Source organism: Ursus arctos, unplaced genomic scaffold (genome assembly GCF_023065955.2).
Source record: "Ursus arctos isolate Adak ecotype North America unplaced genomic scaffold, UrsArc2.0 scaffold_8, whole genome shotgun sequence".
Classification (NCBI taxonomy): domain Eukaryota; kingdom Metazoa; phylum Chordata; class Mammalia; order Carnivora; family Ursidae; genus Ursus; species Ursus arctos.
Window position 1 is genome coordinate 11,921,374 of NW_026623100.1, and position 27,957 is coordinate 11,949,330.

At 57.6% G+C, this 27,957-nt stretch overlaps 1 protein-coding gene across 3 annotated transcripts; it reads left to right on the plus strand.

The window, feature by feature from the left end:
* Nucleotides 1–316: 316 nt before the first annotated feature.
* LOC130543167 (protein FAM178B-like) lies at nucleotides 317–27,633 on the plus strand. 3 transcript variants are annotated; one of them, XM_057309311.1, is made up of 6 exons: nucleotides 317–414; nucleotides 4,809–4,896; nucleotides 10,967–11,092; nucleotides 25,276–25,353; nucleotides 25,663–25,815; nucleotides 27,158–27,633. In XM_057309311.1, the coding sequence occupies exons 1-6, from the start codon at nucleotides 326–328 to the stop codon at nucleotides 27,185–27,187; spliced, it is 564 nt and encodes a 187-aa protein (XP_057165294.1). In that variant the 5' UTR covers nucleotides 317–325; the 3' UTR covers nucleotides 27,188–27,633. The 3 variants fall into 3 exon arrangements, with proteins under 3 accessions (XP_057165294.1, XP_057165295.1, XP_057165296.1); XM_057309312.1 differs by lacking the exon at nucleotides 317–414 and adding an exon at nucleotides 978–1,225; XM_057309313.1 differs by lacking the exons at nucleotides 317–414; nucleotides 4,809–4,896 and adding an exon at nucleotides 10,583–10,838.
* The last annotated feature ends 324 nt before the right edge of the window (nucleotides 27,634–27,957 follow it).

Genomic DNA, 27,957 nt, shown 5'->3' on the forward strand with positions numbered 1-27,957 from the left:
AGGGCAGACCATCACCCGCTCCCCAGAAGCCCCCTCGGGCCCCTCCCAGGCATTCCCTCTACAAAGAAAACCACTTCCCTGACTTCCATCCCATCGCTTCGTTTTGCCTGGTTTTGAACCTGTGCATAAACGGGATCCTGGTCAGTGTTCTCTCTTGGGTCCGGCTCCCTCGGCACAGCGTCAACACTTTGTTTGTGGGAGTCATCCACATAGACGTGAGCTCTTGCGCATGGATCCTTCATGTTGCCGTGCGGTGGTCCCCCGTAAGGATCTGTGACTGCACGGTGCAAGCCCCGCCCTCACAAGGGTCCCGGTATGTGTGCGGATGACCGGGCCGACTCCCGAGGAGGTTGCCCTGAGCTCGGAGCCAGGCCCTGGTTCTTCCTGCCTGGGTCGGATATGCTGTCGTTCAGGGTAGGCTCCAAGTGAAGGACTGGGGGCGGGGTGGGGGGAGGCTGTGGCGGGAGGGGTGGCCGTGATGCCCGAGAGGCAGCGTGGACGGTCCTTCAGATGCCCTGAGGCAGGGTGTTGGGCAGCATTTCCACAGCGGAACAGGCCCCGGTTGTTGCTTCCTGGACTGCCCTAGAGACATGGAAAAGGCAGCTCACGCCTTTGGCCAGATGCCTGGTGGCCTTTTAGGGTAGTTCAGCCTTGGCAGGGCCTGGTTCCCCTCCGAACAAGTGAAGGCGAGGGGCACCAGAGGGGGCTGCGCCGACCAGGGTCGTTGCCCCGACATCCTAGCGGCCCGCGCTGGTTAGTGCCTCTGCCTTCTCCCGAGTTCGTGCAGCGGGCCTGGCGCCTGGCTGGGCTGCCCCTTGCAGGAGCTGGAGGGAAGGCTGGAGGCTGGGAAGCAGAGTGCCTGCATTCCCCTTCCCAGCTCTGCTGTGGATTTGGAAAAGTCATTTCCAGATTTCGCAGTGCTTTAGGCTCCTCTAAGCGCAATCCAGTGTCCTGTTCTTACAGAGGCCCGTGGTGGGGGGGGGTGCTGAGGCAGAGGCCTGGACTGGGGTGAGCACGGAGAGCTGGAGCTTGTTTCCTTATATGACAGTGGCTGGGATGGCTCCAGTGCCTTCTGCGTCCTCCTTTGTCCGTCTGGTTTGAGTTCCGGGGAGGCCTTGCTGGGTGGGGTCAGGCAGCTTCTAGGAGAGGAAGAGCCCCTGGCCGACCTCGGCTGGGCCCACGGGCCCCTTTGCTTGCCCCCTGCACAGTTTGGGTGTTATTTGGGGTGAGTCTGTGCGTTTTCTCCTCCGTAGTGTAGGGTCTCAGTCTAAAATTAAAAAGCTGTCCTGTCCCCTGTCCCCATGTCGCAGAAAGCACAGGAGACTGTGTTTAAAAGGCAGGGGGGAGGTGGCCGTCAGAATGAAAGGCAGTGGGCAGGCGGGGACAGCCAGGGGGAGCATGCCACCCTCAGATGTGGGTTCCTTTTCATCCATTCACCCGGTCCTTCTTCTGGTGCTTTTCTTCTTTTCTGGACAGCAGCCTGTCCTGACCCACCCAGTCTGCTCCTTCCCTTCTGGAACCACCCGGGCTCTGCTCTGCTGGCCTGCCAGCACCCCCACCCCCAGGTTGGCCCCTCCCCGCCCTCTGCAGGGTAAAGGAGCTCCCACACAGGCCTGGGTTTTGGATTAATGAAGCCCAGATGCAGGACTTCTGACTCTGGCTACAAGTTAGCTTTAGAGCCGCAGCACAGAGGGGCCATTTACCTCCCACTGTGTTCCCGGGCCAGCTGCTGCTGGGGCTCCTGGGGAACAGCTGGAGAGCAGGTCCTGCCTGCCAATGAGATGGAAGCCATGCGGGGTGTGGGGGGGTGTGTAGTATGGCCAGGGCTCCGGGAGAAAACGGAGGGTGGGGCTCTGGGTGAGGGGCGAGGGTCTGGCTGCGCTCACAGAGTCTGGTGTGGGGAGTGCTGCGGGACTCCTGTTTTCTATCCCATGGGGCTAAAAGAGGCTGCCTCTCCGCAGGTCTCAGAAGGTCAGGTGGGGACACTGAGGTGCTCCCCGGACAGGGGTCAAGGCTAAAGGGAGACAGGGCCCGGGAGGGCCCCGTGCTGGTTCATGTCAGGTGTTCCTGATCAAGAATAGACCAGGGATGGCTGGCCCCTCCCTGGGTTGCCAGATAAAATAGAAACATTGCAGGGGGGAGCATATGCTAAGAAAACGACTCTCTGTTTTTCAATAAGAAATTCTAATTTAACTGGGCATCCTATATTTTTACTGGCTAAGTCTGGCGATCCTGTCTCCCCCTCCACTTGAATTTCTTCTTGAAGTAATAGTTTTACCGAACTGCAACATACAAACAGAAGAGAACACAGACCATCGGCGCAGAGCTCAGTGGATTGCGTCACATGGAACACGTGTGAGACCAACACTCAGAGCAAGAAATGCAACGTGAGCAGAACCTGCCGGTCCCCCCGCCGGTCCCCCCAGCAGACTTCCAAAAGCTGCTATTTGGCCACTTTTGTACTTTACAGAAATTGAATCATGCACATGTATTCTTTTGTACGTGGCTTCTTTCGCATGACACTGTGAAGATCCTCGGGGCCTTTGGATATCGTTTCAGCTCACTGTCATTATGAGTAGGACTGAGTCGTATAGATGGAGCCCAATCTGGATATGCGTTCTCATGGTGTGTTCAACGTGCACTTCCCCCGCGTGTGTGTGTATGCGTGCGTGTGCGCGCATCAGTACCTAGGCGTAGGACTGCTAGGTCATGGAGTGAGCACACGTTCATCTGTAGTTGATCTTGCGAAGCAGTTTCTCAAAGTGGGTGTGCAATTCAAACCCCCACCTGCTGTGCGTGAGCCTCTGTGGGCCCACACCCTCACCACGGCGGTGCATTTCCCCCTTTTCCACGTTCTCCTTTCTGATGGATGGTGGTACCGTCTGCTGCTGCTTTTTTTCTCTTTTTAATCAATAGCCTGTTGCTTTGTTGATCCTTCTGACTGTCTTGACGAAGTGCTAAGAAAATCAGCAAGGCCCCTGGTTGCGGTACCAGCCCGCCCAGCCTCACAGGAACTTCGAGGAGACATTCCTACCCCAGTGGCTACCCCAGTTCCCCATTCCTACCCCACTTCCCTCCATCATGTGAGACCTGGACGGCAGCAGGCCTCGCCCTGGGGAAGTTGCAGTGGAGACTGGACCACCAAGCCCGGAAGTGGTCAGGCTGGATCCTGCCTCCCCAAAGTCCTTGCTTAGCATTTCCTGGGGTGGCCTGTGGCAGACCGTTCCCGATGTCCCGTCCTTCAGTTCTTGTGGTGTCATTCCAGTGGTATGGGTGAGGGTGGCTGTGGGGGTCCCTCCAGCAGTGCTGTGACCTGAGGGCATTTCTCCTCTAAGGAGCTCTTTCCAGCCCAAGCGTCTTCCTTCACATTCCTTATGTTTCCTCTAGCTTCCGGACCTCTCTTTTGCTTCCTCTGACGGTGGCTCTGATTTCTGATGCAGACAGAAACTAGTGACTATAGCCACATCACGGTCTGTGCCAGGAGCTGATGTCTGCTGCCCAAGGGGGGAGCCACAGTGTATGGAGGTGCAAGAGAGATGTGACCCTCTTGTTGGACAAGAGCTGTGGCAGGGAGCATGGGCAGAGGAGGGGCCCTCAACCCTTCTTCCCGTCACCCCCTCCAGCCTCCTCAGCCACTGCCACCCCAGCATCATCCTCTGGTCTCCACTCCCCTCCTCTCTTCTCTTTCAAAGCTCACTCTCGTCCTCACTCTAGCGTCTGAAATCCCCATCAGAGGTCTTCAGTCCCAAAAGGAAGAGCTACTAGCCCCACGAGTGAATCAGTTAAGACTAGTTAATGCTAAACTCAGAAGCCCAGCCCAAACTGACTGAAGCCAAAGGCACTTTATTGGCCCACATGACCAACTGACCTACTGAAGGTCCAGGGGCTGGGGGCTTCAGGCACAGCAGGCTCTGGGTGTTGTCAGAGCTCTGGCCCTGTTCTCTGTCTCTGCTTGCTTCATCCTCCAAGCTGTCCCGCGAGGAGGCAGGGTGGTCACCAGCACGTGTAGGATCAGCTCCTGCCAGATCAGTGGCCCTGCTGGAAAGGCACTCGCTCTGCTGATAATTCCAACCAGGGCGCCTCTAAGCGGCTCCATCACTCAGACTCTCATGGGCCAGGCCTGGATGAGCAGCTGCTCTAAAGGAAAGTTGATGTCAGGTGAAAAAAAAACCAAGCCCCACTTTCCACTACCCTACGTGGGCTGACAGTGGCTGGGATGGCTCCTCTAATGCTGCAAAGGACAGAAAAGGCAAAGGTCTGTGCAAAAGCAGTTGAGCGCTCCTTATCTCTGTGTCCACAGGTAAGTACAGATACTCAGAGAGACCAGCTAAGAAGAAAAACACTGCTGAGCCAGCCTCTGAAATTACCAGTGACTTTAATTTCTTTCCTTTTGCTTATTTTTTTTTTTTTAAGATTTTATTTATTTATTTGACAGAGAGAGAGACAGCCAGCGAGAGAGGGACCACAGCAGGGGAGTGTGAGAGGAGGAAGCAGGCTCCCAGCGGAGGAGCCCGATGCGGGGCTCGATCCCAGAACGCTGGGATCAGGCCCTGAGCCGAAGGCAGATGCTTAACAACTGAGCCACCCAGGCGCCCCTCCTTTTGCTTATTTTTTAACTCTGCCATCATGTTTTATTGCTTCTAAAATCAATGATAAATACTATAAACCAGAGGAGCGGGGCAAAGTACTCCAGACAGCACGCCTCTCCCATGCTGGCGGCTGGGAGCGCACCCTGCTGCCACGTGCACTTCCAGCCCACTGGCTCTCGAGCGTCCCAGCCCTCATCCCTCTCGCTCCTTCCTTCACAGGCAACTTCGAAGCCAGCTCAGCCTCGTGGTCATTGCCCAGATGCTGGACCAGCAAGAGACACTCCCTCTCTGGCAAGAGAAGGCCCAGGTGAGTCTCGGCCTCAGCCGGGCAGCATCCCCTGGGCCCAGGAAGCCCGTGGGTGCGCAGAGGGCTCCCCCTGAGGCCTGCCTGCTCGTGCTGCTTTTCCAGAAGGTTGGGAGCCTCAGGCCAGGAGAGCCAAGTCGAGTGTGAATTTTTCATTCATACCCTTGCATTCCGCAATTACTGTTCTGTATGCCTGCTGTGTGCCAGGCACTGAGGCTAGAGCAGTGAGCTGGGAGCATGTGGTACTTGGTTTTTTTTTTCAGTTGTGGTAAAATATGCATGACAGAACATTTACCGTTTTAACATTTTGGGTTTTGGTTTTTTACACCATCATGACAATGTTAAGTGTAGAGTTCAGCCATTTCGAAGCGTACCATTCAGTGGCTCTGAGCGCATTCACAGTGCTGTGCAGCCATCACCACCATCCGCCTCCAGAACTTTTTCTCATCCTCCCAAATAAAAACTCCATACCGGTTAAACGCTAATTCCCATTCTCTCTCCTTCCCCGGCCCCCGCTTATATTACTTTTTATAGGTGGGAAAAACACAGTGAAAGTGAAAACAAACACTATGCACTTAAAACTACTCACTCCCAGTGCCTCCTCTCCTTTTCCAGTGTTAGGCATTCTTGGGGCAGCAAGAAAAGCAGAGCTCTGTCTTCTTTCCCCATTCCCCTTCTCTCCAGAAAGCTCTGAGCACAGCCTCTGCAGCTCAGGGCCCTGGGGGCAGCGTGGGTCCCAGCCAGCCCAAAGACGGGTGGCAGAGGGGTGGAGCATGGCCTCACCCTTACCCCCCTAGAAGCCCCCTGGGATCCCAGAATAGTTGCTGGGTACAGCCGAGCCCTCCAGCTCGGCAACACGAGGGGCACAAGGCAGTCCCTGTGAAGGGCTGAGTGTCTCTGTTCGAAGGGATGTACTCGGGAAACCTGTGTAACCCCTTGCCCAAAGTGCTGAGAGAACGTTCCGGCACATCCCGGGGCAGGCTGGGCAGTATCGCTGAGTCTGCAATGCCGGGATTGCAGGGCGGGAGCTCAGAAAGCTGACTGGTTGTGTTGGCTTTTCCGAGTGGGCTCGGCCTGGCTTTTGCCCTGGCTGCCCTCTTTGCTGTAAATACTTTCTCCAGAGGACTTACCCTGGCCGGGGTTTCCTGTCGTGCTAGTTCCTGCTGAAATGTCACCTCCCCTCTGAGGCCTTTCCTGACCACCCAATCCAAAGTCCCCTGGCACCTCACCCTGTTTTAAAGGACTTGTGTTTCCCTCTTAATATTTTCTTATTTATTTGGTCAGGGTCTGTGTTCACACACACACACACACACACACACACACACACACACACCAGCAGCTCCTTGAGGGCAGGACCAAATCCTTTCTGCCCGTTGGCACCTAGCACAGTGCCTGGCACACACGGGGACTCCGCGTGTACTTGTGGAGTGAACGAGCCTGAGGTTGAGCCCCTGGAGTGTTGCAAGGTTCCCTTTCCCTGGAGACCTGGGGAGGGGTGAGGGAGGGAGTGGCCCACACTGGGGTCGCTTCACACAGGTGAAAGCCTGATGACAGAGTGTCTCTGTGAGGGAGGAGAGACCACACAGTGCCCCGGGGGTGCCAAGCTGTTAGGAGCGGGGGCCGGCAGAGATGCGGCAGGCAGACAAGACCGCCCGGAGCCAGAGGGCTCTGGAGGGCAGATGGGGGGGGGCGGTCTGTGAGCCCCAAGGAGAACAGAGCACAGCATCAGAGCAGAGGGGAAAGGCCGGAGCATCCAGATCAGGAAAGGCAGGACCGACCACTGTGGGTGGAGGGTGGGGGTGGCCGCCCACCTGCCACGTTTGCCAGTGACCAAAGAGTGGCTCAAGCATCGGGGCCTGGGAGCACCCAGCCCCGCCCAGCTCCAGGGCTCTCCAACCGTACCAGTCACCCGCCGGCCCCCCGCACGCCCACCTATCCAGGAGACCCTAGCTCAGCACCGCCTGTGTGCTGGGCCCCTCACCGGGCTCCGCGCCGGAACCAACCTCCGAAGACAGGGTGTGAGCCAGGTGGGCTGAGGGCTCAGTGACTAACTCTGCCCGAAGGCAGTGAAGTGGCTTCCAGAGAAGGTGTCCTGAGCCAGGTCGAGGAGGCTGAGTCAGCGCTTGCGTTGCAGAGAGGAGAGCCTGCAGGCGGCCAGTGCGGGCTGTGCACAGCTGCGCCGGCCTCCTGGCCGCTAGGGGAGAGGGACCAGCTGGGGCCTGCCTGCGGCCCTGCCTGTATGTTTCCCCCATCTCCCCTGCAGGCCTGGGGCTGCTGCACGGCGCCTCCCAGGTCTCCGGGCTGTGGGCACTCCCCTTTCCAGTCTGGCCTGTCAGACGGATCGTCGCCTTCAAAGGGCCACCACCTTGGCCCCACAGTCGCCCACGTCAAACCCCGCAACGCCCCCTTTCCCAGCTCCTCCATGCCGCCTGCCCACAACACCTGTACTTCCCAGCCTTCCTCCTAGGCCAGCCCCGCTCTCTCTGCACACAGCTCTGTGCCCTGACCTCCTTCCTTTCCGTCATCACATCCCAACGGAAATGTTGGTAGCTAACACTCTGCATAGCCGGGCCACGTCCCAGGCGCTGTGCTCAGAGCGTACCTCTCATAGCAGCCCCGGCAGTAAGGACGGTTACCATCAGACATTTTTCACAGATGGGGAGACTGAGGCAGGTACAGTTAGGAAACCTCTCAGGGTCATACAGCAGGAAAGCCATGGAGCTAGGTTTCAACCGCAGGGTCCTTGCCCTTGACCACTGCAACATGCCATGTCCGCTTCTCCAGCCCATTCCTCGGCTCTCATTGTGGTGACAGGCCAGAGGACACCTGCCACTTCATGCTGAAGGTGCCCTGCTGGTCCCTTGAGGTTTATTCCTAAGTGGCAGATAGGAGGACAAGGGCTGTGGCTTCTATTTCCTTCACTGATGGGCAAATGCTTGATAAACCTTAGCAATTGATCGACTATGGAGAGGAGTCTAAGGATTGAGAATTGACTCCTCTAGGAGAGGTTCTGGGGTGAGGCCTCTCAGGGCACTGCTGGGTAGGAGGAGTCCCTGACCCCTGGATGGCTTGGCTCTCTGTCTCAGGCTGCAGTCTGAGGCCCTAGGAGCAGGAGCTGAAAAGAACTAGAATTTGAGGAATGGGACTTCTGTATGTGCTCAGGATGCAGCCCCCAAGACCTGCATTTTCCAGGAGAGCCTTGGGGTCAGGCTGCTTCCTATTGTCCTTGGGAATCTTGGGAATACCCCAGAAACAGCAGGGTTTTGGCTTCCTGCAGCAGTGTGCTCCAGACACTGCTCAGGGCACTGAATATACAGCCCTAACAGAACCCAGTCCCTCTGTTGTGAAACTCACGGTCTAGGGGGAGACGGACACGGGCACCAAGAAAAAGGTAAATATTTGCCATACCAGATGGCGATAAGGCTCTGGAGGAAAATAAAGCCAGATAAAGAGGAGAGGGAATGTTGGGAGATGGGGACATTTGTGTACAGAACTAAAAAAGTCAGGCAGGTTTCTTGGGGAAGAGCATTCCACATGGGAAACAGCAAGTGCAAAGGCCCTGGGGCAGGCAGAGTGCTCTTAGTTTAGAGGAAAAACAGAAGCCACTGTGGCTGGAGCAGAGGACCAAGGATGGAGTAGTAGAATTTGAGGTCAGACAGGTAAGTGGGAATTCAATCCGCCAGCGTCTCCGGACCATGGTAGGGGCTTTGATTTTCATGCCAAAGTGGGGAGCCGTTGGAAGGTTTTGATAAGAGAAACAGAATCTAATTTATAAAATATTTTTTAATTACTCTGGCTGCCATGTTGAGCTTAGGCGACTGCAATAATCCTGATAAGAGATAAGGGCCGGTGGGGGCGCTCTGGGGCTGGAAGGCGGACGGGGGCAGCTGCGTGTGCCTGGTCAGAAGGCCCGGTCACAGTGCAGGCTCCAGGGGACAGCAGGGCTGCCTGAGCCTCACAGACACTTAAGGTCCTGGCCTTCTCCACCGGACAGATAGAAGCACCACTGGGGTGTGAGCACAGGAGTGACCAGTCGTGTGGCCAGTTGCCCCACTGGAACCCACCTGCCTTCTCCTGCCCCCTGGGCAGACGAGACCAGTAGAGGCCTGCCTTCTCCAGTGATCATTTGCCTCTTGCCTGGAGGTGTCTGTCCTAATGGGCTGAGTGTTTGCAGAGACAGCTCCCAGCAGTGGGGGTGAGGTGGGGAGGTGCGATGTCAGGCCCTGGCCCTCCCTGCTGGGATGCACGGTCCAAATAAGCCCTTATCCCGGAGAGGGGTGTGGCTGCCAGAACTGGAAACAAAGGAGAGTAAGCAATCAGAAGGCGGCAGCTTGCTGCGCTGAGCAGGGTGAAGCAGTTTTCGCTCAGAGGAAAAACAGGGGAGCTAGCAGCCGCCAAGCTGCTGTTGTGTACTCCCCTGCCCAGCCCCGCCCAGGGCTCCCGTAGCAGGGAGGGTCTGGCTGGGGCGAGGCTGCCTGCCTGAGGACGGCTTCTGGGGGCGTGGGCTGCAGAGCCTGGCCCCTGTGCTTGCACAGCTGTGATCCCCAAGCAGGCAGGGCCGTTTTGGAAGCCATCCCCAGCCTCGCAAGGCCTGAGCAAGACGGCACAGCTCTGGTTTTGGTGAAGCTCCAGATGGTGCCTCTCTTCGCCTAGAACCTTCTCTCTCTCTCCCTGCCTTCTGTCTCCCTTCCTAAAGGGATCAGACACGGGGCCGGGAAGCCCTGGCCCCCTTCCAGGAGCCGAGGCCCTAGGCCTGTCTCCTAGCCCTCAGCCCAGCTGCTCTTGTGGGCTGTCTAAGCCTGTGGCCAGCTGAGATGCTGAGCAGGTGTCTGCGGGTGAGTCAGGGAGAGGAAGCCAGGTGTGCCGGGCAAGGCTGGGCTACAGCAGGGAGCTGGGCTGGGGGCTCCGGCTTAAGCCCTTTGGGCCAGCCTACACCTAAAAGCCTATGCCTGCTACATCTAAAAAGATGTGAACCCCACTGGCTCTGTTCCTTCAGTCTGCATCCGCCCTTTCCCAGGGTTGCAGGAGGACCCAGAGATGCAGGGGCCCACATACTGCTCGCTTTTGTCCTGACCACAACTTAGCTCCAGGGCAGCTGAATGGTCCTTGCTGGGGCTGAACCCAGGCTGCCCAAACCAGGGGCAGGGGCTGGGCCAGGAGGAGTGACTCACTGCAGAGACCTGGACTCTGTAGGCCCTGTTCCTGGGAGGGGTGGGGGCACTCCCATTTTTGTTCAGAGAGGGTAAGCAGTTTACTTGGGGAGGGAAGGGTGGCCAGCAGATGAAGGGACGTATCAACCATATGCAGTGTGCGGATCTTGTGGGGAATCCCCGTTCCAACAACACAACTGGTAAGGACATTTTTGAGACAATCAGGGAAACCCGAACATGGTGTTAGATCATATAAGGAATTCTTGGTGATTTTGCTGGGCCTGAGAATGATACTGTGACCATGCTGGGGAAAGAAATCCTTATCCTTTTTGGTGAGAAGCTCTTTATGGGTAAAATGATACAGTGTTTGGATTTGCTTTAAAATCCCCTGGAAGGAAAAGGGCGGGGGCGGAGAAATGGGGGCAGGCAGAGTGATGGGGAGCGAGCGCAGCCGTCATGAGAGGGGGCGGGTGGTACGGAGGTTCTGCTCCTCCAGAAGCCTCTCCAAGCCCACAGCAAGTTCAGTGGGGAGAGGGACCTGAGCAGCAGCCAGGGGTGGGAAGGGTCTGGCCCTCTCTGCCGGCCTTCGTTCTTCCAGGCCTGAGTGCTCCCTCCAGGAAGTGGGTCAAACCCCCAACCTAGAGAGACCTTCTGAGTTCACTCCTTTAAAGGAAGCCTCAGCCTGTGCCAGACGCCATGTGCATGCGTGACTCTCCTGTCCTGGGAAGGAGATGTGTGGTTGTCTCCATTTTGTAGATAGGACACTCAGGCTCCAAGAGGCCACGCAGCATGCCGGTGAGAGGGGGATCCTGGTCGTGGAAGCTGGTGGTCGGCCTCCAGAGCCCATGCTCTGATCTGGTGCCGGCCGGGTCCCCAGGCGTCCCAAGCACCCTCTGTGTGACGGCCTCTCTTCTCCTTCCCAGCTGTCTTCGCTCAGCCAGCTCCTGAGCCTCATGAGGCCATCATCCCTGAGGCAGTACCTGGGCTCTGAGACCTTGCCACCCTGCCAGGAGCACCAGCCAAAGGCCAGTGCTGAGCTAGACCACAAGGTGAGCACCCAGCGACTGCCCGCCTCAGCCAGGGTGCGGCAGCCCCAGGTAGCGGGGAAGGCAGGGCCGGCCACGCTGCACGGCCTGGAGGGCCTTATTGCTGCCAGTCCTCCTAAAACCCCAGGGCCTTAAAATTCCAGCAGGCTGCCTCCCTCTGGTGAGAGGAGGTGCTCGCCGTCCCTGCAGAGCCTGTAATTAGCGCGCTTGCCCGTGCCCCTCACGGAGGCGCAGTGGGGCGCTGTGTGCATGGGCATGTGCGTCCCCCTGGCCCTGCTCTGGGGTTCTGCTGCATCCTTTATGGTCCATACAGATGTGTTAGCGTGGGGTGCTCCGTGAGTCGTACAGCACAGTCTAGAGAGGATGCGGGAGCTGAAATGCTCGTGAGGGAAGTGGAGCTGGGCACTTCCTCCCTGTTCCTTGACGTGGCTGCCACTGAGGCTGAGTCCTTGGCCTTTCCCCCAATTCTTCCTTTTTTCTTTTCCCAAGATTTTATTTATTTACTTGAGAGAGAGGGAGAGCACAAGCAGGCAGAGGAGCAGAGGGAGAAGAAGAAGCAGACTCCCCACTGAGCAGGCAGCCTGATGGGGGCTTGATCCCTAGACCCTGAGATCATGACCTGAGCTGAAAGCAGATGCTTAACTGACTGAGCCACCCAGGCACCCCTCCCCAGTTCCTCCTAATTGACTTTCCCGACATTGCCCAGCTCTCCCAAAAGCCCAGTTTTGGTGGGAGTCAGGGGCAAAGAGGTACCCCCGAGCCTGCAGGTGGTGCGGTTTGGAATGGGGAGGCCTGTGGACCCTGGGGGTGAAGGTCAAGCAGGGGCAGTGGTGTAGGATGTAGGGGCTTCAAAGTGGGAGCCCTGAGTTTAGCTCTGGGAGGAGGGGAGAGTGGGGGGAGGGGTGTAGGTCTCAGGGAGCTCCCCACTCCCTGGGGCCTCCAGGATGAGGAATGGAGATAGAGATCTTTCTAATTTAGGAAAGTAGTAATTCCAAAAGCTCACTTGGAGGTTGGATGTTGACGATCCAGAAGTCCACCCTTTGGGCATTGCTCTGCAAATCAGATGAATGAATTAATTTACTTAATGAACACAAATGAACCATTAAGAAGATATGATAATCCCAGGTGGATGCGCCTCTTCTGGAACGCGTAGGTAAGGTTATCTTGGAGTTGTGCCTAATATTCGTGCATTTACGAGACTGCCGCCTGCCTCCCGGAAGAGCCTGAGCGGTGTGCATGCCCCGTTCTCGTCTCCCACTGATTTCCTGGGAAAGGAGCTGGTTGCAGAGGCTGTGTGGGTGTTCCAGGGCCTTTAGAAAGGAGGTGGGGTTGGCCCGTGGGCGGAAAGGGTCTGTCTGAGCAGGACACAGGTGGGCAGGCCCCCGGCTGGGCTGCGGGAAGGACAAAGGAGACAGAAAGAAGGGGAGTGGTGGCAGAAGAGAGGCTTGTATCCGATGTGCCTAGTCAAGAGTGTGCACTTCAAACACTTGGGAGGCTACTCCTGTGACCTCACCCAGCAGAGCTGCGACCGCCAGGCCGGAGGCCTCCACTTGGCTCCTTGCTTTTAGAAACCCATCTGAGAGCAAATGTCTGTTCCACAACCAGGGAAGAAGAGGAGTAAGTGGCCCGAGGGTGTCCTTTATTTTGAGCACTGTTCTCCTGCCTGTAAAGGAAGCTGTGTCCCCCTGGTCAGCTACCATATTGGAAATGACCCATGTGGCCTGGAAACACGGAGGGTTCAGTGTGTCTCGGCAGGGTGTCCCGAAAGCGGAGGGTGTGGACCCCGCCCAGGGCAGTGAAGGGGCACGTGAGGCCACGGCAGTTCTCCAAGGCCTTTGCTGCCCCTCCCGCCCACCTAGGATTGGTCCCTGCCTGACCGGGAGGTAGCGGGGAGCAGAGGAAGGAAAGGGCACTGGTCCAGGGAAGGGGAGGAGGTGGGGCTGGTGCGGACATGGGGGTCTGCATAGCAATGGGAAGCTTTCTGTCCCCCTGTATGGGTGCCGACCAGGAAGGGCCAGGTGGGGCAGGTGCCGGGCTCCCACAGCCTAGCCCTGCTCCCACCTTGGCCAACTGACTCCTCATTAGGCCCGAGCGTGTTTCATCTTCAAAGGTTGATCTCAGGCTACTCACCAGCCAAAAAAGAGCAGCGGCGTCAGCCGCCCTGTTTTACAGGGAGTGGTGGTCTGGGCCTGGCCTGAGCCTTTCATCCCTAGGGCTCAGAGTCTTTGCTTTCCTTCTCTCCAGGGGCTGTGGGGAAACTAAGGCCAGAGTGAGCTTGGCCCGAGGCAACCTGGCCTGAAGGAAATAGGGCTTTCCCAGGCCTTGGGGTGGCCGTGCTGAGCCCCATTCGCCAGGCTGTGCTCACCCCTGTCTGGGAGATTTCCTGTGAGACGCTGGGTGACAGCCCTCCTCCAGCCCTGCAGATAAACACTTCTGCCAGGCTCCCCTCCCCCTGCTCTCCCCACCTCCTCCTTTGCCCCAGGGAGAGGAGGGGGGGCTTGGCCCAGTCTCCTCCCTCTCCTAGGAAGCTCCCAGCCTTCTTTCCCTCCCTGGCCTGCCCTCCCTTGGGGCTGCATGAGCTGCTGTCTGGTGCCTAGGGCTTGACTCTCTCTCCCCACTGATCCTGGGCTTTGCCGTTGACCCTTTACTACTGGGTCTCCCCAGCTAGACCATGGGCACAGGGGGAGGCCTCACCACAACCCTGGTGTATCAGGCCCTAGATGAGTGAATGAACGAACAAACAAATGAACGTGATTTGAGTCCCTCTCTCCCTCTCCGAAGTCTCTTCCACCCCTTTCGGGCCGTCCACTCTCCTACCCCGTTTCCAGAACCCTCTCCCTCTGCATGCCCTCTGACCAGCCCCTACGTGTCAGCCCCCTTGTCTCTGAAAGTCCTTGTTTCACGGAGGCCACGAGGGTTCACAGCCGGCACTTCTTGTGGTGGAGGTCCTTGACTTCAGAAGCCTTACCTGCTCATCAGAGAACCAATCACAGCACATTGTTTGTAATGATAAACTGGTGGGATTCCTGCCTGGGAAAGCTAACCATCAAGACCAACAAAAGTCTTGGCAGCCTTGCAGGGGGGCTGGAGGGGAGGCCGCGGGGGGCTCCTGGACTGGCCGTGTGTCCGCACTGGACAGAGTATGAAGCGCCCTAGCACATCATGGCAGTTTGTTGTGGAGTCCAACACTCCGCTTCCTAGAGAGACGAGAACATTTGCAGCGTTTTCAAGTGCTTTTGATAAAGAAATGGTTGCTCAGCCCCTCGGTGGTTTATCGGGGGCCCTATGCTTGCCTGGTTTGAGCGGGGCTCTCCCGGAGGAGAGTAAGCATCTAAGTCAGAGTGAGGCGCAGGGGTCCGAGACAGCGCCTCGAGAAGGAGGCAGGTGCGCGTTCGGCGGAGGGAGGTGGACAGGATGTTTTCATGCAGAGTCGGCTTCCCAGTGCTTCCCTGGGGTCGTTGGATCCGATTCTGTAAGAGACCAGCGCGGCCCCAGGCCCCTGCGTGAGCCTGTCTTTGGACCGCTTTGCCGACAAACATGTAACTGGACGCAGGTTGCTACTGTCTCCTCAGAGCGCCCTCCTCAGCCTTCCAACCCAGCCAGGAGTTTCCTTTTCGCCGCCTCGTGTGAACAGTCTTGGGCCAGATTTTGTCTGGCTGCATTCTGCCCAATCTCAGAGTCCTTTATTGAGATTCTTGATGTTTTGGTCTCGTTAGACCCGCCATCGCACGTTCTGTTTCTATTGACCACACTCTCCTGTTGTTACTTGCTTTTCCTCGGGCCTTTTGCTATAGTGAAGGAACTTCTTTGTTTCATGTTTTTCCCCCTGGGGATCTGGAAGGCCTACCGAACCAGGATCATTATGGTGGGATGGAAGTTTTTCCCCAGTTTGGTTAAATCTGGGAAGTTGGAGGAAGTTAAGTGTCGTGTGGGAAGAAAATGGAGGTCCACAAGGGGGGGAGTCCCAGAGTTGGGGCTGCACTGAGGCCCCAGGAGCTGGGTTCCTGTCTCCTTGTCTTCCGGGGCATGTCCTCCGCACAACCTGGTGAGCGTCCTCACGGCACGGGCGGCGTGGGGCCCCCTGAGGGCTCTGCATCTGGGATGGTCTGCGCCCCCCGGGGGCCAGCTGCAGGAGACCCCCAGTACCCAGACCGAGCCTGGGGACGGCGGGTGGCTCCCGTCACCGGGCATATGGCATACTGTCCGGCTCCATGCTTCCGAGCTTGGGGGTGGCTTGTGTGTCGGAGAAGCATGTGCACGTGTGTGTGTGTGTGTGTGTGTGTGTGTGTGTGTGAGGAGTCGATGCGGGGGCGACTCCAGCTCTGCCCTGCTGCACAGACTCCCTTGCGCCTCACTCCTGGGGCTCCGCACATCTTCTGCAGAGGGTGTGGGCCTGCCGCACGCGCACATGTGTCTGTGTATGTGTGTGCACGTGTGTCTGGAAGCATGCGTGTGTGTCTGTGTGCATGAGTGTTGTGTGCATCTCTGTATATCTTCGTGGTGTGCCCTCATGTTAATAGAGTTGACAAACAAGTCTGACAGCTTTTGCTCCTGCCCTGGCTGCGGCTGGCCTGCCCCTGCGTCTGGTGACCCTGCCAAGAGCCACTGGAGCGGGGTGTGGTTTGGGAGGTTGTGGGGAGTGGGCAGGGAGGGTGCCCCTAGGCCCTGGCAGCTCTGTGCCTGCCTCTGCACTCTCCCACTGGCACTCGACACCAGCAAAGGGAACGTCCTCCCTCAGGCTTGGCTGGAGCGCAGGCCCCTGGCCCTGTGTCCTCCAGAAGCCCAGGAGGAGTGGGGGCCTGTCCCTCTCCCTGTACCCTCTGCCGTCTCACCTGCAAGGGCCTGTCTTTATTTCCTACCCCCTCTCCCTGCAGCTTAGGGAGAGTCCTGCCCATAGGGCTGGACACCTGGGTCAGGGCAAGATTAGATGGGTTGGGAAGACACAAACTGGCTTGGAGAAACAGAAAACAGATATTCAGGAACCCCGGGTTCCTCCTCGCCTGGTCTGTGTTGGGTTCCTCCTTCCTTCCTCCAAAATGGGGAACATCAAACATCTTTTGAAATAAACCTCAAAGAGATGGCCTCTGGGAAGCTGACCCCAGGGGAGATCCATGCACCAGCCCTGGGTCACACCCACCCAAGAGGCCGCCAAGCCTCTTCAGAATGGGTACTTGTGAGCAGCTGAAGGCCACGTGGGGCCCAGGCCCGACCAGCTTTGTCTGGATCCCAGGAACTCTGGCTTCTTTGTAGGGCTTGAAGTGACAGAGTGAAGCCGGGGAGGGCAGGCATGGATTCTTTAGGCAGCTTCTGAGCCTGCTCTCTGTCCCAGGCCCAGTCCTCCTGGGACTCTTGGGGATACCTCCCCCAGGCACAGCCCTTGCTCCATGCAGGGTGACTCACCTGACATGAACACTGGCTGGCCTGACACTCTGCTCCATGCCTTCCTCTTTGGAGTCCTCCTGGACAACCCTGTGATTGTCTTCCTCCCATTCTTACTTAGGGAAAGGCAATCCTAAGTGTCTGTCACATCACGTCCAATCCGTCTGTGGGCCCTACCTCATCCCCGCAGCTTTTCTCCCGCAAGTCAAACCACACCACAGTGGACATCTTTCCCAGACATCATGGGAAATGTGAGATGTCAAGCCTCCATTCTCTTTGCTCCTGCTGTTCCTTCTTCCTGGCAATGCCTGGCCTGTCTCCCCTTTCCTTGGATTCCCATGGTCATTACAGTCTGTTCACTTGACCCACGGCCTGTCCACACGTTGCTTCACACACCTAAACAGAGTCACCTTTGAGGGTCAGGTCCAGAGTCTGTCTCAGCAGCATCCCACTGTTCCCACTGAAATGGGTGCGCTGGCAGGTACAGCCTTTGGGAGGGACCCTTGCCTACCTCCCCTGCACCCAGCCCCTCCTACCTTGTCTCTTCTCCCAGGCTGTACCTTCTCAGGGACAGTGCCTTCTAAGTGCTGCTTCTAAGCAGCCTGGGCTCAGCTCCCACCACGCACCTACGGAGGACCAGGAACGGTGTGTGAGGTCCCTCACTCGCTTCCCTGGTTGGAGGAGCAGTTGCCAGGCAAGCCATGGCCTTCTCAACTGCTCTTCTCTTCACTGCCTTTTCTGTCCCTTCTCCTCCGTCTTTGCCAGGACTTTGTAGTAACAGAAACACAGACACACATCCTGGAAGGTTCTAGAATAGCCCATCAGGCTCAGCTGGACCAGGAGCTGAGCAGTGGCATGAAACCTCAGTGTTTTGCTCTCTGCATCTCTCAGCTCTGCCCTTTGGTGCATCAGGTAGGCTTTCCCGGCTGGTCCTGAGAAACTGCAGGCTTATGTCCTTCCCTTAGCAGCCCTAGCCAGGGGGAACGGAAGAGCTTCTATTCTAGAGTCCTAACCAGAATCCCAGAGTTGAGTCTCATTGGCTTGGCTTGGGTGGTATGCTCATCTGTAAGCCCAGGCATACAGTGGCCGGCCCAGGGTCACAAGTCTTCCCCCAGAGTCAGGGCTGACGTCACCACTGTGGAGTATAGGGAATCGGAGGCTGGGACACTCTGACAAAGGAGGGGGCAGGATCCCAGGTACCCAAAAACCTCAGATGCCCATAGCCTGGTCTGCAGTAGGCAATGGCCCTACTCTGCAATATCTGTGGGAAGTATAAGGACTCACTGCTTTCCAGGGTCCTCCCGTGCCAGCACACCAGGAGACAGTTCAGGGAGTGAGAAAGTTAAGAAAGAGAAGAGAAGAAGCCATTGCTTTTGAGGAAATGGCTTTTGAGGAAGCCACTACTCTCCACCGGCTGTCCAGCCCCTGGAGGATGCCTGGCTGGTTTCAGTGACTCTGTCCAGCACCGGCACCCACACACTGACGTGCTCTCGCATAGCCCCTCCTAAATTCACAAACATTTGCCCTGAGAATCTGGTCCCTCTCTGGGTAGTCGGCAAAGCTGGGTTTCCGGTCTAGATCCCCCCTGGGGTCAGGGTCTCTAGTCCCAGCTGGAGGAGCAGGAAGAGCCAGCCAGTCCCTGCTTGTCATCTCCCCTACCCCCCACGGGCAGCAGGAAGCCAGAAAGGAAGGGTGGGCTGGGTGGGAGCACTCTAGCAAAGGTTTGCCTACAGCCCTTCATTCCTCCCACCAGCAGACACAGGAATGGGTCAGATGCTCTGAGATAACCTCCCTGCAGCAGATCCACAGAACGAAAACCCCTCAGCCTTCCTGCCTTTGTCCCAGCTCCTTCTCTTTCCTACCCCCACCCCACTGTGCCAGGGGCTCCTCGTTCCCTCTTCATCCTCAGTTGCAAGAGCAGGGGCCACGGCTGCGCAGCGGCCAGTCCCAAGTTTGGGATAAAGCCTAAAAGAGAATCCTTTGTCTGTCTGGAGTGCAGGGTCTGGAGTCTCTGGACTCACTGTGTCTCGGCATCAGGAAGCGTGGGTGCGGGGCTCACCTTCTGCGGGATGGGAGCAGGCGGGCCCGTGCTGGGCCTCTGAGGTCCCTCAGCAGGCTCAGTAGACACTACCTCCCTGGCTGCCCAGCTGGGACCCAAGAGCCAACTTTCCAGGCAGCGGCTGAGCCAGAAGTCCTGTTCCTATGCAGACTCTGCCAGCCTGTCTCCCATAACCCTTGACTGGCCTTGTCCCTGCTCCATGTTCACAGCTCCACCCACCCCTGTGCTCAAACAGGCACTTTCATTTACAGAATTAAGTGTCTGGCCTTGTAAGCCGGAGGGTAAGTGTGGCAGGCCCTGCCTGTGAATCTGCTCTCCGGCCTCCGTGCTCTGTGCCTTCAGGGACCCTGGGCTAGGGAGAGGCGTTGTGTCACCATCTCATTTCCTAATTATCGGTCATGCAACCTTGTCATCTCCTTCTTGCAAGGACTTACGACCGATGACCATCCTGGTCAGTCTCTTCCGAACTCAGCTTTCCTTTGGGCACAGCCCTCTGCTTGCGGCTTTAGAGCTGGCCCAAGCCAAGGTTAGGGAGTGACCTTGGAGCAGTAGCAGCAGGAGCAAGGGGAGTAGGTCAGGCAATTTGCTTGTGGGCACAGGGAAGAAATAGCATCCTAGAGATGATGGCAGGTGCCACACTCCAGGACAGGTCCAGGCTGGGTTCACCCAGAAAAATGCATCCCCTCTCATCTTGTGTTCTGTGGACATACCAGCTGGACAAGGTCTGGCTCTCTCCACCAGACTGAGGCTCTTGGCCTGGGTCCTCCAAGTAGCCCTGCCTCAGGATTGCTCATTACTAATTATTGTTGTTATTTGCCCATCCTGTGGTAGAGTACTGAGACCATGCCCTTGGGGCTCAGGCTTGGGGCCCCACTCCCCACCCTGGGGGCACAGCCTTACCCTCTCTCTGTCCTGCCGCGAATAGGCCCTTGGGCCCCTGCTGTACAGTGCAAAGGGAGATTGTTCCTCCTGAAAGAGGGTGTCTCCAGTTGAATCCCCTTTATAGAAAATACACACACACACACACACACGCACGCACGCACACACAGAACTTGTTCAGCCTTAGGGAGAGCGTACAGACATCTGCCTCAGACCTAACCCTTATTGGAGATGGTCGTGCCATCAGTGGACCTCTCCAAGCTCAGCTTCCACATCTGCTCAAAATGAGAATCATGAGGCCTCTCTGGGAGCCCTGCTGGGTCGGGGCACTGGGAAGTGATGCTGTAGGGCTAAATTTAATTTAAAAAGAAGAAAAGAAAAGAGAAAGAATTTGTAGAGACCTAGCTTAGCCTTGGGTCTGAAATGTGCCAGGGTAGACAGACCAGTGCTGCTCCCGTCTCTCCCAGACTAGATTGGTTCTAGAGTTGACCCTCAGCATGTGTGTGTGTTTATCTGTGTCCCACAGAAACAAAAACCCACGTGAGGCAGTGATGGGACGTGTGCAGAATTCTTCCCCCGGGGTCCATCATCAGGCACTCTGGACAGGGCTGAGAGCAGCCCAGCCAGACTGTGATTGAATGCAGGTCCCCCCCACCCCGGCAGTCCCCCCACCCCGCCCCAGGGCCTGTGGGCATGGAGAGGTGAAAGCAAAGGAGGCTGCCCTGGGGTCCTGGCATCCCAGGCAGGGAGCTGGCACCTGTAGGCTTTCAGGGCCAGCATCGTGAGCAGAAGCCCCTTGGCCCCAGCAGCCAGGCTGGGAAGGCCGTGTCCTTTGGGTGAGTCTCGGTTTTCCCCAGCAGGTGTTCCTGAGTCAGCCTTTGCGCCCCCCCCCCAGACCCTCCCCCAGCAGCTGCCCCAGAGCCTGGCCGAACTTGCTCCCAGATGCCCACCCAGCCTGGCAGCTTCCAGGGAGAGGGCTTGGTTTGGAAACTGGCCTGGGGCAAGCCTGGATTCTTGGTCCTGACCTGAGGTGGAGGCAAGTGACTTCCTGGGAGATCCTCTGCCTCCTCCTTTTCTCGTGGAAATAACCCAGGCCACAGCCTGCTCCCTTGGCATTAGCTAGAGGGGAATTTTCTAAAGGGTGAAGTGTCTGGGAAATGTTCACCCTTTTTCCCTTCTGTCTTATGACGAAAGTGCTGCAAACAGAGCCTTGGCTGGTGGTTCCTGGGGTCAGAACTGACTAGGCCAGGAAAAGGAGACACGGACCTTCCCCTCCTCCTCCCCGCCTCAGAGGGTGACAAGCCCTATCTCTCATCCTTGTCGTCCTTCCCCAGGGGGAGGGCAGGGCTTTAAGGCTCTAGAGCCTGGAAGGAGGCATCCAGCACAGAACTTCCCAGAACAGTTGGCCTGCCACACTCTGGGGAGAGACCCAGAAAATGAGAGCTTCAGGCCTTGCTGGTGGGGGACGGTCTCGTCTTGTCAGCATTGGGTCCAGGCACGTCCCACTCCTCGCCCTCGGCCTCAGACTCTGCCTTTCCCCAAGTTGTTGACTGAGGTGTCCTGGGCTGCGTTTTCCGCAGGGGCTTCCCAGGCCTCCGCTGACACCCAGTAGGGGGAGAGTTGGGCAGCCTGGGCTGGTAGGGGCCCATTTCTCAGACAAGATCCTGAAGGCCTGAGAAGCTTAGCACCCCCCCCCCCAACCCCAAGGAGTGTCTCTGCACTGCCCTTTAACCCTGAAGCTACCCTGACTTCTACCCCTTCTAACACACATGACCCTAGGGACTTGGAAGCTGCCTCAGGCTGAGGAAAGGGCCACCTTGCTCTTCCAGCTGTGGAGGAAATAGGAGCAGGCAGGGGGCTTGGGCCTCTCCTTCTACCAGCCCCGCTGCTACATGGCCCCTGCCCAGCTTCCCTTCCTCGTCTTGAAAGGGAAGACAGGGCCCCGTGCCTCTGTGGTGCCAGCCAGGACAGGAACGGGCTTGCTGAGTTCAGGAGCCGGCCACAGCGCGACCGGAGCAGGAAACGCAGCTCCCACGACCTGGCTGTTTACTTTGTGTCCCCCAGGAATGGCCGACTCTCCCCACTGCTGCTGGTGCTCTGGGCCTGCCTCTCAGAGGAAGGAGGCTGGGGTACAGCCCCCTCCTAGCCAGAGCCCCAGGTTCAGTTAATGTCTGCGTCTCAGACCTTCACAAAACAGGACAAGGGAGAAGAGTCTGGGCGAGGGTGGGGTTCAGAAGAAGCCTTGCGTGCACCCAGTGCCTCCGTCTGTCGGGTTGTCTGGATGAGATTAAATGTTCTCTTACCTCTCCTCAACGCTGGGCCGTGGGTCTAGGGGAAGGGAGAGGACCACGTGGGCTAGGCGCTTCCCACGCAGTATGAAACCTTTTTTCCCCCCAAAAGTACTACTGTAAAGACTGCTGTCTTCGTGGGGATTTCCGTGCACAGGTGGAACTATACCCCGTAAATTGGATCAAAGTCTTCCTTAAAGGGCCTCCCCTCACTTAGGCCAGACTCCAGGGATCACCCTTGAGGGCAAGGGGAAAAAAATGCCCTCAGCCTTCCTTGCAGGTAGTGGGCAAGGTTTTCTTCCCCCTTGGGGAAATAGAGCTGATAACATACGGCTCACAGGGATTATCCTCAGAACTCCCATTTCCTTCTTGCTATTCCTGCCCCCTCCCCCCCAAAACACATTCAGAATAGTTGCCCTGGGATTTTCCCCCTGGATTCAATGATGGGAATCAGCGTTAAGAATGAAGTTGTGAAACCCGCACTCGCACACTCCCTAGTCCCTAGTCCTGCGCTTTTTTTTCCGTAAATCCCCACTGCACATATTTTCCTCCAGGGCATTCCGCAGATCTTGGGCCCATCTTCACCACGCCTCCCACTTAGGAAGATAGATTCTGCCCTGGGGTGGGGGGGGGGGGAGGGGGCAGGGGTGCCTGAGACCCCCAGGGACAGAGACTGGCCTCTGTACAAATCCCAGGGTGGCTCCGAGGTCCCTTTTAGCCCCGGGCTTTGTACACAGCACAGGGGCCTCTGAAATGCAAAGATCTCTCAGGCACCTCTCCCGGCCTTCCTCTGACCCACCAATGGCTCTGTGTCCCCCCCCCCCTTGTCTTTGGCGGCTCCCACCGCACCACCTCTCCACCTCTCCACCTCTCCACCTCTCTCTGGCCACTTGCTCAGTGCCCTCTCAGAGGGGCCTGGGTCCCAAGAGTGCCGTTCGTTCCTTTTCAGGGTCTTGTCTCTCTCTCTCTTGCCCCCACACCCACCCCAAACCCGAGAGGCTCAGTCAATTATAACTGGTATTGTCTCATTTAAAATTAACTTTACGGGGCACCTGGGTGGCTCAGTCATTAAGCATCTGCCTTCGGCTCAGGGTGTGATCCCAGTGTGCTGGGATTAAGCCCCACATCAGGCTCCTCTGCTGGAAGCCTGCTTCTTCCTCTCCCACTCCCCCTGCCTGTGTTTCCTCTCTCGCTGGCTGTCTCTCTCTCTGTCAAATAAATAAATAAAATCTTTTTAAAAAAATTAAAAATTAAATTAAATTAACTTTAAAAAACTTTAACTGTATTCAGATTATACGAGTAAAGCACACACTGTAGAAAAATAAGCTTAGAAAAGATGATGTCCTACAGTCCTTTCGGTCAGAGACAGCCACATTTCCATTCTGGTGGTATTATCCTAACTGATGCCAGTGCCTCCTTCCGGGGGGATGGGGGACAACAATCTGTCCCCCACACCCCAGCCTCCCTGCTCAAGAGCCTTGAACGACCTCCACTGCCCATTGGCCAGGCCCTCTGGGGCCAGCCGGGTTCTCAGGGTGCCCCCCCCCCCCCCGCCCCGTTACAGCCCCGCCAGCTACCAGGTTGTCAGTCCCCCAGCATGCCCTGCCTCTGTTTCCTGCATCAGCCCTAGGATCTGTCTGGTGTTGTAATCTTGGCCCTGCCCCCACCCCCACCGGGCCATTTTCACCTCAGATCCTACTGTTCCTTTGAGGCCTGGCTAGGCTTAGTCACTTCCTCCCTGAAGCCTTCTGAGCTGGATACCACCCCCTCCCTCACCAAAAACAAAACAAAACAAAACAAAACAAACAAACAAACAAAAAACCCTGGAAGGACCCTTTCTCTTTTTGGTCCATGGGGAAGATGAGATTCAATATTCGTTGACCAAATGACTGCCTTCCTGAAGTATCTTCTTCTAAGATCTACGTGTTTGTGGCTGTGTCTTAGTCAAGGAACAGTGTCTGGCACACAGGCCCGTGCCTGCTTTATGGGGGCGGTGGGGGCGGCATGAGCCTTTGCCAGGACTGCAGAATGAGGAGGAGTTCTGAACGCTGTGGCCCTCCTTAAGGCAAGGCCAGGCTGGGGAAGGGGAGCCTGGGGGAAGCCGCAGCTTGCCAGCAAGCCAGCTCACAGACAGACCAGCCCAGCTGCGGGACTCAGGCCGAGGCCGCTGCCGGGCCCGGCAGGTGCACCCGGCTCAGGAACCGGATCTTGCCCCACCTGGGGCAGCACTGCTTGGAGGCACACCGGTGGTCCCCTGGGCTTTCCACACTGCGTCTTCTCCCAGCCTGCGGGATGCAGTGGGGCCCAACCTGGCCAGACAGTGGGGTCAGGCCACCTGTGGGTCTCAGCTGTGGTGCTGAAGAGGAGGCTGGGTCCTGCGGGGGTGGGGGGTGGCTTCCCTTCTCAGGTATTTTGGGCTCAGGAAGACAGTACTCCATCGTACCGTGTCTGATGCCCTCAAAAATGGGTTTGGCTTCTGCCCTAAGGAGGCTCCTGTGTCTGTGCAAAGCGGCTGCGGCTGTTTCTGGATGATACGCGCAGGGGAAGTAGGGGCACAGGAGAGTCTTGGGCTGGTTCTGAGCTCCAGCCCTGTGATTACCAGGCTTAAGCTCTGCTGGCCTTCTCTAGAGCTCGCCTCTCCCATCCCAGCTCCGCCTCAGAGCTAGTTATCTGCTACGGGCCCAACAGTGGGGGTGTTTCCGGCCACCCTCCCTATCTTAGACGTAGGAGTCTGAAGGGGACAAGGCAGCAGGCACCTCTGAGTGGAGGAGGGGCGTACCCACAGACAGGAGTGCAGAGTGCTAGGAGCAGGCTCTCTTTCACGGCTGAAGCCTTGCCTGTCTTTGAGGGTGCTCCCCTCCCCGTGCCTCGCTTTGTCTGGGTAGCAGGTAAGTGTCCCATAAAAGAAAGGGCACCGACAGAATCCAAGGGCCCCCTGGGATCCAACCATTCCCTGAGCAGATGGAATTGCCCTCTGTCCTGTCTATACCCCTCAGAATATCTAGGGGGCAAGAGCAAGGGTATGAGTTGGAGGGTAGGTGTGCAGAGGCTTAACTGAAGCCCTCTCCCGTCTGCCTCCCCTCTCTTCTCTGGCCTCTTTGGGTCAACACGGTTTGACTGTCCACACAGGGCTGCACATGTGTCTGTGCAAGGGGGTGTCCTGCCGAGGAACCAGCTGGGCACCCGGGGGCCATGTCCCCCCTTAGAGAATAGTGGCACCTGGCATGGGTGCCTCAGGGAACACAGCGGGACCACAGACACTGCGCAGAGGTGAGAGTGGACGAGCCCCTCTGGGCAGCAGGCTTTCTCAGCTGGGCCCCTGGAACAGGCCTGAGTGACAGGATGGGTTTCTGGGTGGCAGAGGTTTCTTCTTGTTCTGAACGAAGGGAGGACAGATATCCATCAGAGGGAGGGCTCTGAGTGGGGGGGGGGCCATAGCCCTCCATAAGGACACCTCCCTAGAAACTGTGGCTGGAAGCCCAGCAGTGGCCCGAGTCCCTGTCCCCAGGCCGCTGGGCCTGTGAACACGGAGTCTGGAGGGGATGGACTTAGGGGAGCCTGTCTCTCTGTGTTCTCGCCAGGCCTGCTACCTGTGCCACAGCCTGCTGACGCTGGCCGGCGTGGTGGTCAGCTGCCAGGACATTACTCCAGACCAATGGGTGAGTCTCCCAAGAGGCTAAGACGGAGGCCAGGCCGCTGTCAGGAGCTGCAAAGAGTGGGAGGCTCTGAAAGAAGTGGGCCTAAGGGAGCCAGGCTCCCTCCTCCCAGTGTCCCACGAGGCATTCCCAAGGGATCCTGACCCGACCTCCCAGCGGCTGCCCTGTTCCTCTCCTCCCTTTCCTGCCCTACTTCTGAGCAGTCATTCAAATCCATGCCTCTCTTTCTCTGATTTCCTTCTCCCTCCTCCCCTCCTGCGGAGGGGCCTGGCCCATGTCACACCCTCTCCCACGTACCCCCCACCCCTGCAGGGAGAGCTGCAGCTGCTCTGCATGCAGTTGGACCGTCACATCAGCACCCACATCCGGGAGAGCCCCCAGGCCATGCACCGGACCAGACTCAAGGACCTGGCGGCCCAGACCTACATCCGCTGGCAGGACCTGCTGGCACATTGCCAGCCCCAGGTGGCACCCCCTCTGGCCCCTAGACTTGGGAGGGGAGGGAAGTGATCAGGCAGGCTGACCAGAGCCCGCAGCATGTCCATTCCCACTGTAGCTACTGAGCTCCTGACTGGCACATGGGTGGGGAAGGCAGTGCAGGGGGGGGGGGGGGTGGCGATGCCTCGGAGGACCCAGTGCCCGGTGCAGGGGTGTAGTGAGGGGGAGACAGAGAAGCCAACTCCTGGCCAAATGCAAAGAAGAACTTTGCCCTAGAGAGGAGGAGCCGTGAGCAGTGCCAGGAAGGGGCGCGGGAGGCACAGCTGTCTCCCCGCCCCCCCCCCCACTCATCTTGTAGGCCTGAGGCTGGCAGTCCTACTCTGCGGGGGGGAACACTCTCGGCTTGCCCTGGTCCCTCCAATTTCTAGAGCAACAATCTCCACGCCCCTGATTTTTTTCAGGCTGTCTTAGGGAATAATACACATAGCTAATACATATTGAACAAAGACCCACTTTCTCCAGAACTCAGATAACCCCCATGAGACAGGTACTGTTATCATCCCATTTCACAGATGAACAAGCTGACCAGAGTCACTGAGAGGCTAAATAGCTTGCCCCATCACGGAGGCAGCGTGGGAATGTCAGAACCAGGGCACAGACCCAGCCTGACGCCCAAGCCTGCAGACTTAGGCACAGTCCAACCCCTGCTCTGGCCGCCTCTCTTTCTGTCTCTGTCCCTCTGACAAGCCGCACCGGCTGCCTTGCGGGCTCTTCCCTCTCCTCGCCTCCCCCCGCACCCCGGCCCGTGATGGACACAGCCTGGGTCTGGTAAGCGGTTCTCCTCCCATCCTCCCAAGGCTCCTTGGTTCCCAACGTGTCTATCCTCTGACTTCTCTCCGCTCGTCCTTCCTCCTGTAACCTCTGACTTGGGGCTGACACATTGGCCACAGGCTGTGGCTTGGGTCTCAGATTTCGCAAGTCTCTGAGAAAGCTGGCGAGGGGACCTCACCCTCAATCCCCAAGGAACTAGATCGCACTGGTCTCTGGTGGGAAACAGCGTGTTTGCCATGAAAAGAAGGAAAAGTGATTCGTGGCCTGGCCAAGTCGGGGGGCAGGCCCCACCTTCCCGTCACACTGCCCTGGGCCTTGGAGCCGTGAGGCGAGGGAACCCAGACGGAGCACTCACGTGCTGCGCTCAAGAGGCCTGTTGACCTGCCGTGTCCTCTCCTGGACTGGGAGCCACGGGGCTCTTGTAACTCGGCACCCGGCACGACGAGGCCTGTCATGGATGGTGACGCTGGACAGGCAGCATCAGGACGGTGGGCACCACCCGGCCCAGGGCCATCACACTGTTTTCTTCGTGCCGCAGGCCCAGTACTTCAGCCCCTGGAAAGACTAAAGGAGCAGGGCACGGCTGGTCCCTGGCTCTTGGCTCTGGCAGGAAGCAAACGGGGCTCGGGAACAGGAGGAAGCGAAGAACAGAGGCCAGCGGAGGACCAGTGTGATGAAGCAAGAGCCTGCCTCCACACTGCCCCTGACCCCCACCAGGCAACGGATATGCTGTCTCCCTGCCCGGCCCACCCTCAGCCCTCCTTCCCTCCCAGCCTTCTCCTCTGCCCCAAGGCCTTTGTCTCCACTCTCTGGTTTCCCAGGGCCTCCTCCGCCCTCGCCACCCTCCTTCCTCTCTCTGTCACCACACTAAAGTCTTATTTCAGCATCGGTGGTTTAGCAGATTTCCTTCAATCCCTATCCTGGGCGCTCACGCCAGCGTCCAGTTTCCTGATGTCTCCGCTGGTGTGGGGCCGAGTTCCCACCTCGGACAGTCATGTGACCTGGTCCTCTTAGGCTCCACCCTCTGCCCCAGAAGGCTGTTTGTAAATCCTGAGGGAGGAGCAGTTATTCCTGTGGCCTGAGAGCTGTCAGAAACCCAGGGAGCAGGGATGGGGAACATTTGTTTGGCCCCGGTCTGGGACTAACCCTCCCTCCCCCACTCACTGCCCCCACTGGGGGCAATCCACAGAGTAAGCTGTAATTACACTTAATTCAGTTTATCACTGAGTTCTGAAATCAACTCCCCAGACTTAGAAGTGGGGGGGGGGGGGTGCCAAAAGACAGTTCTAGATACTGCTGTTGCTTTCCCTCAGCCTTACCCAGATCGGTTTTGTGGGT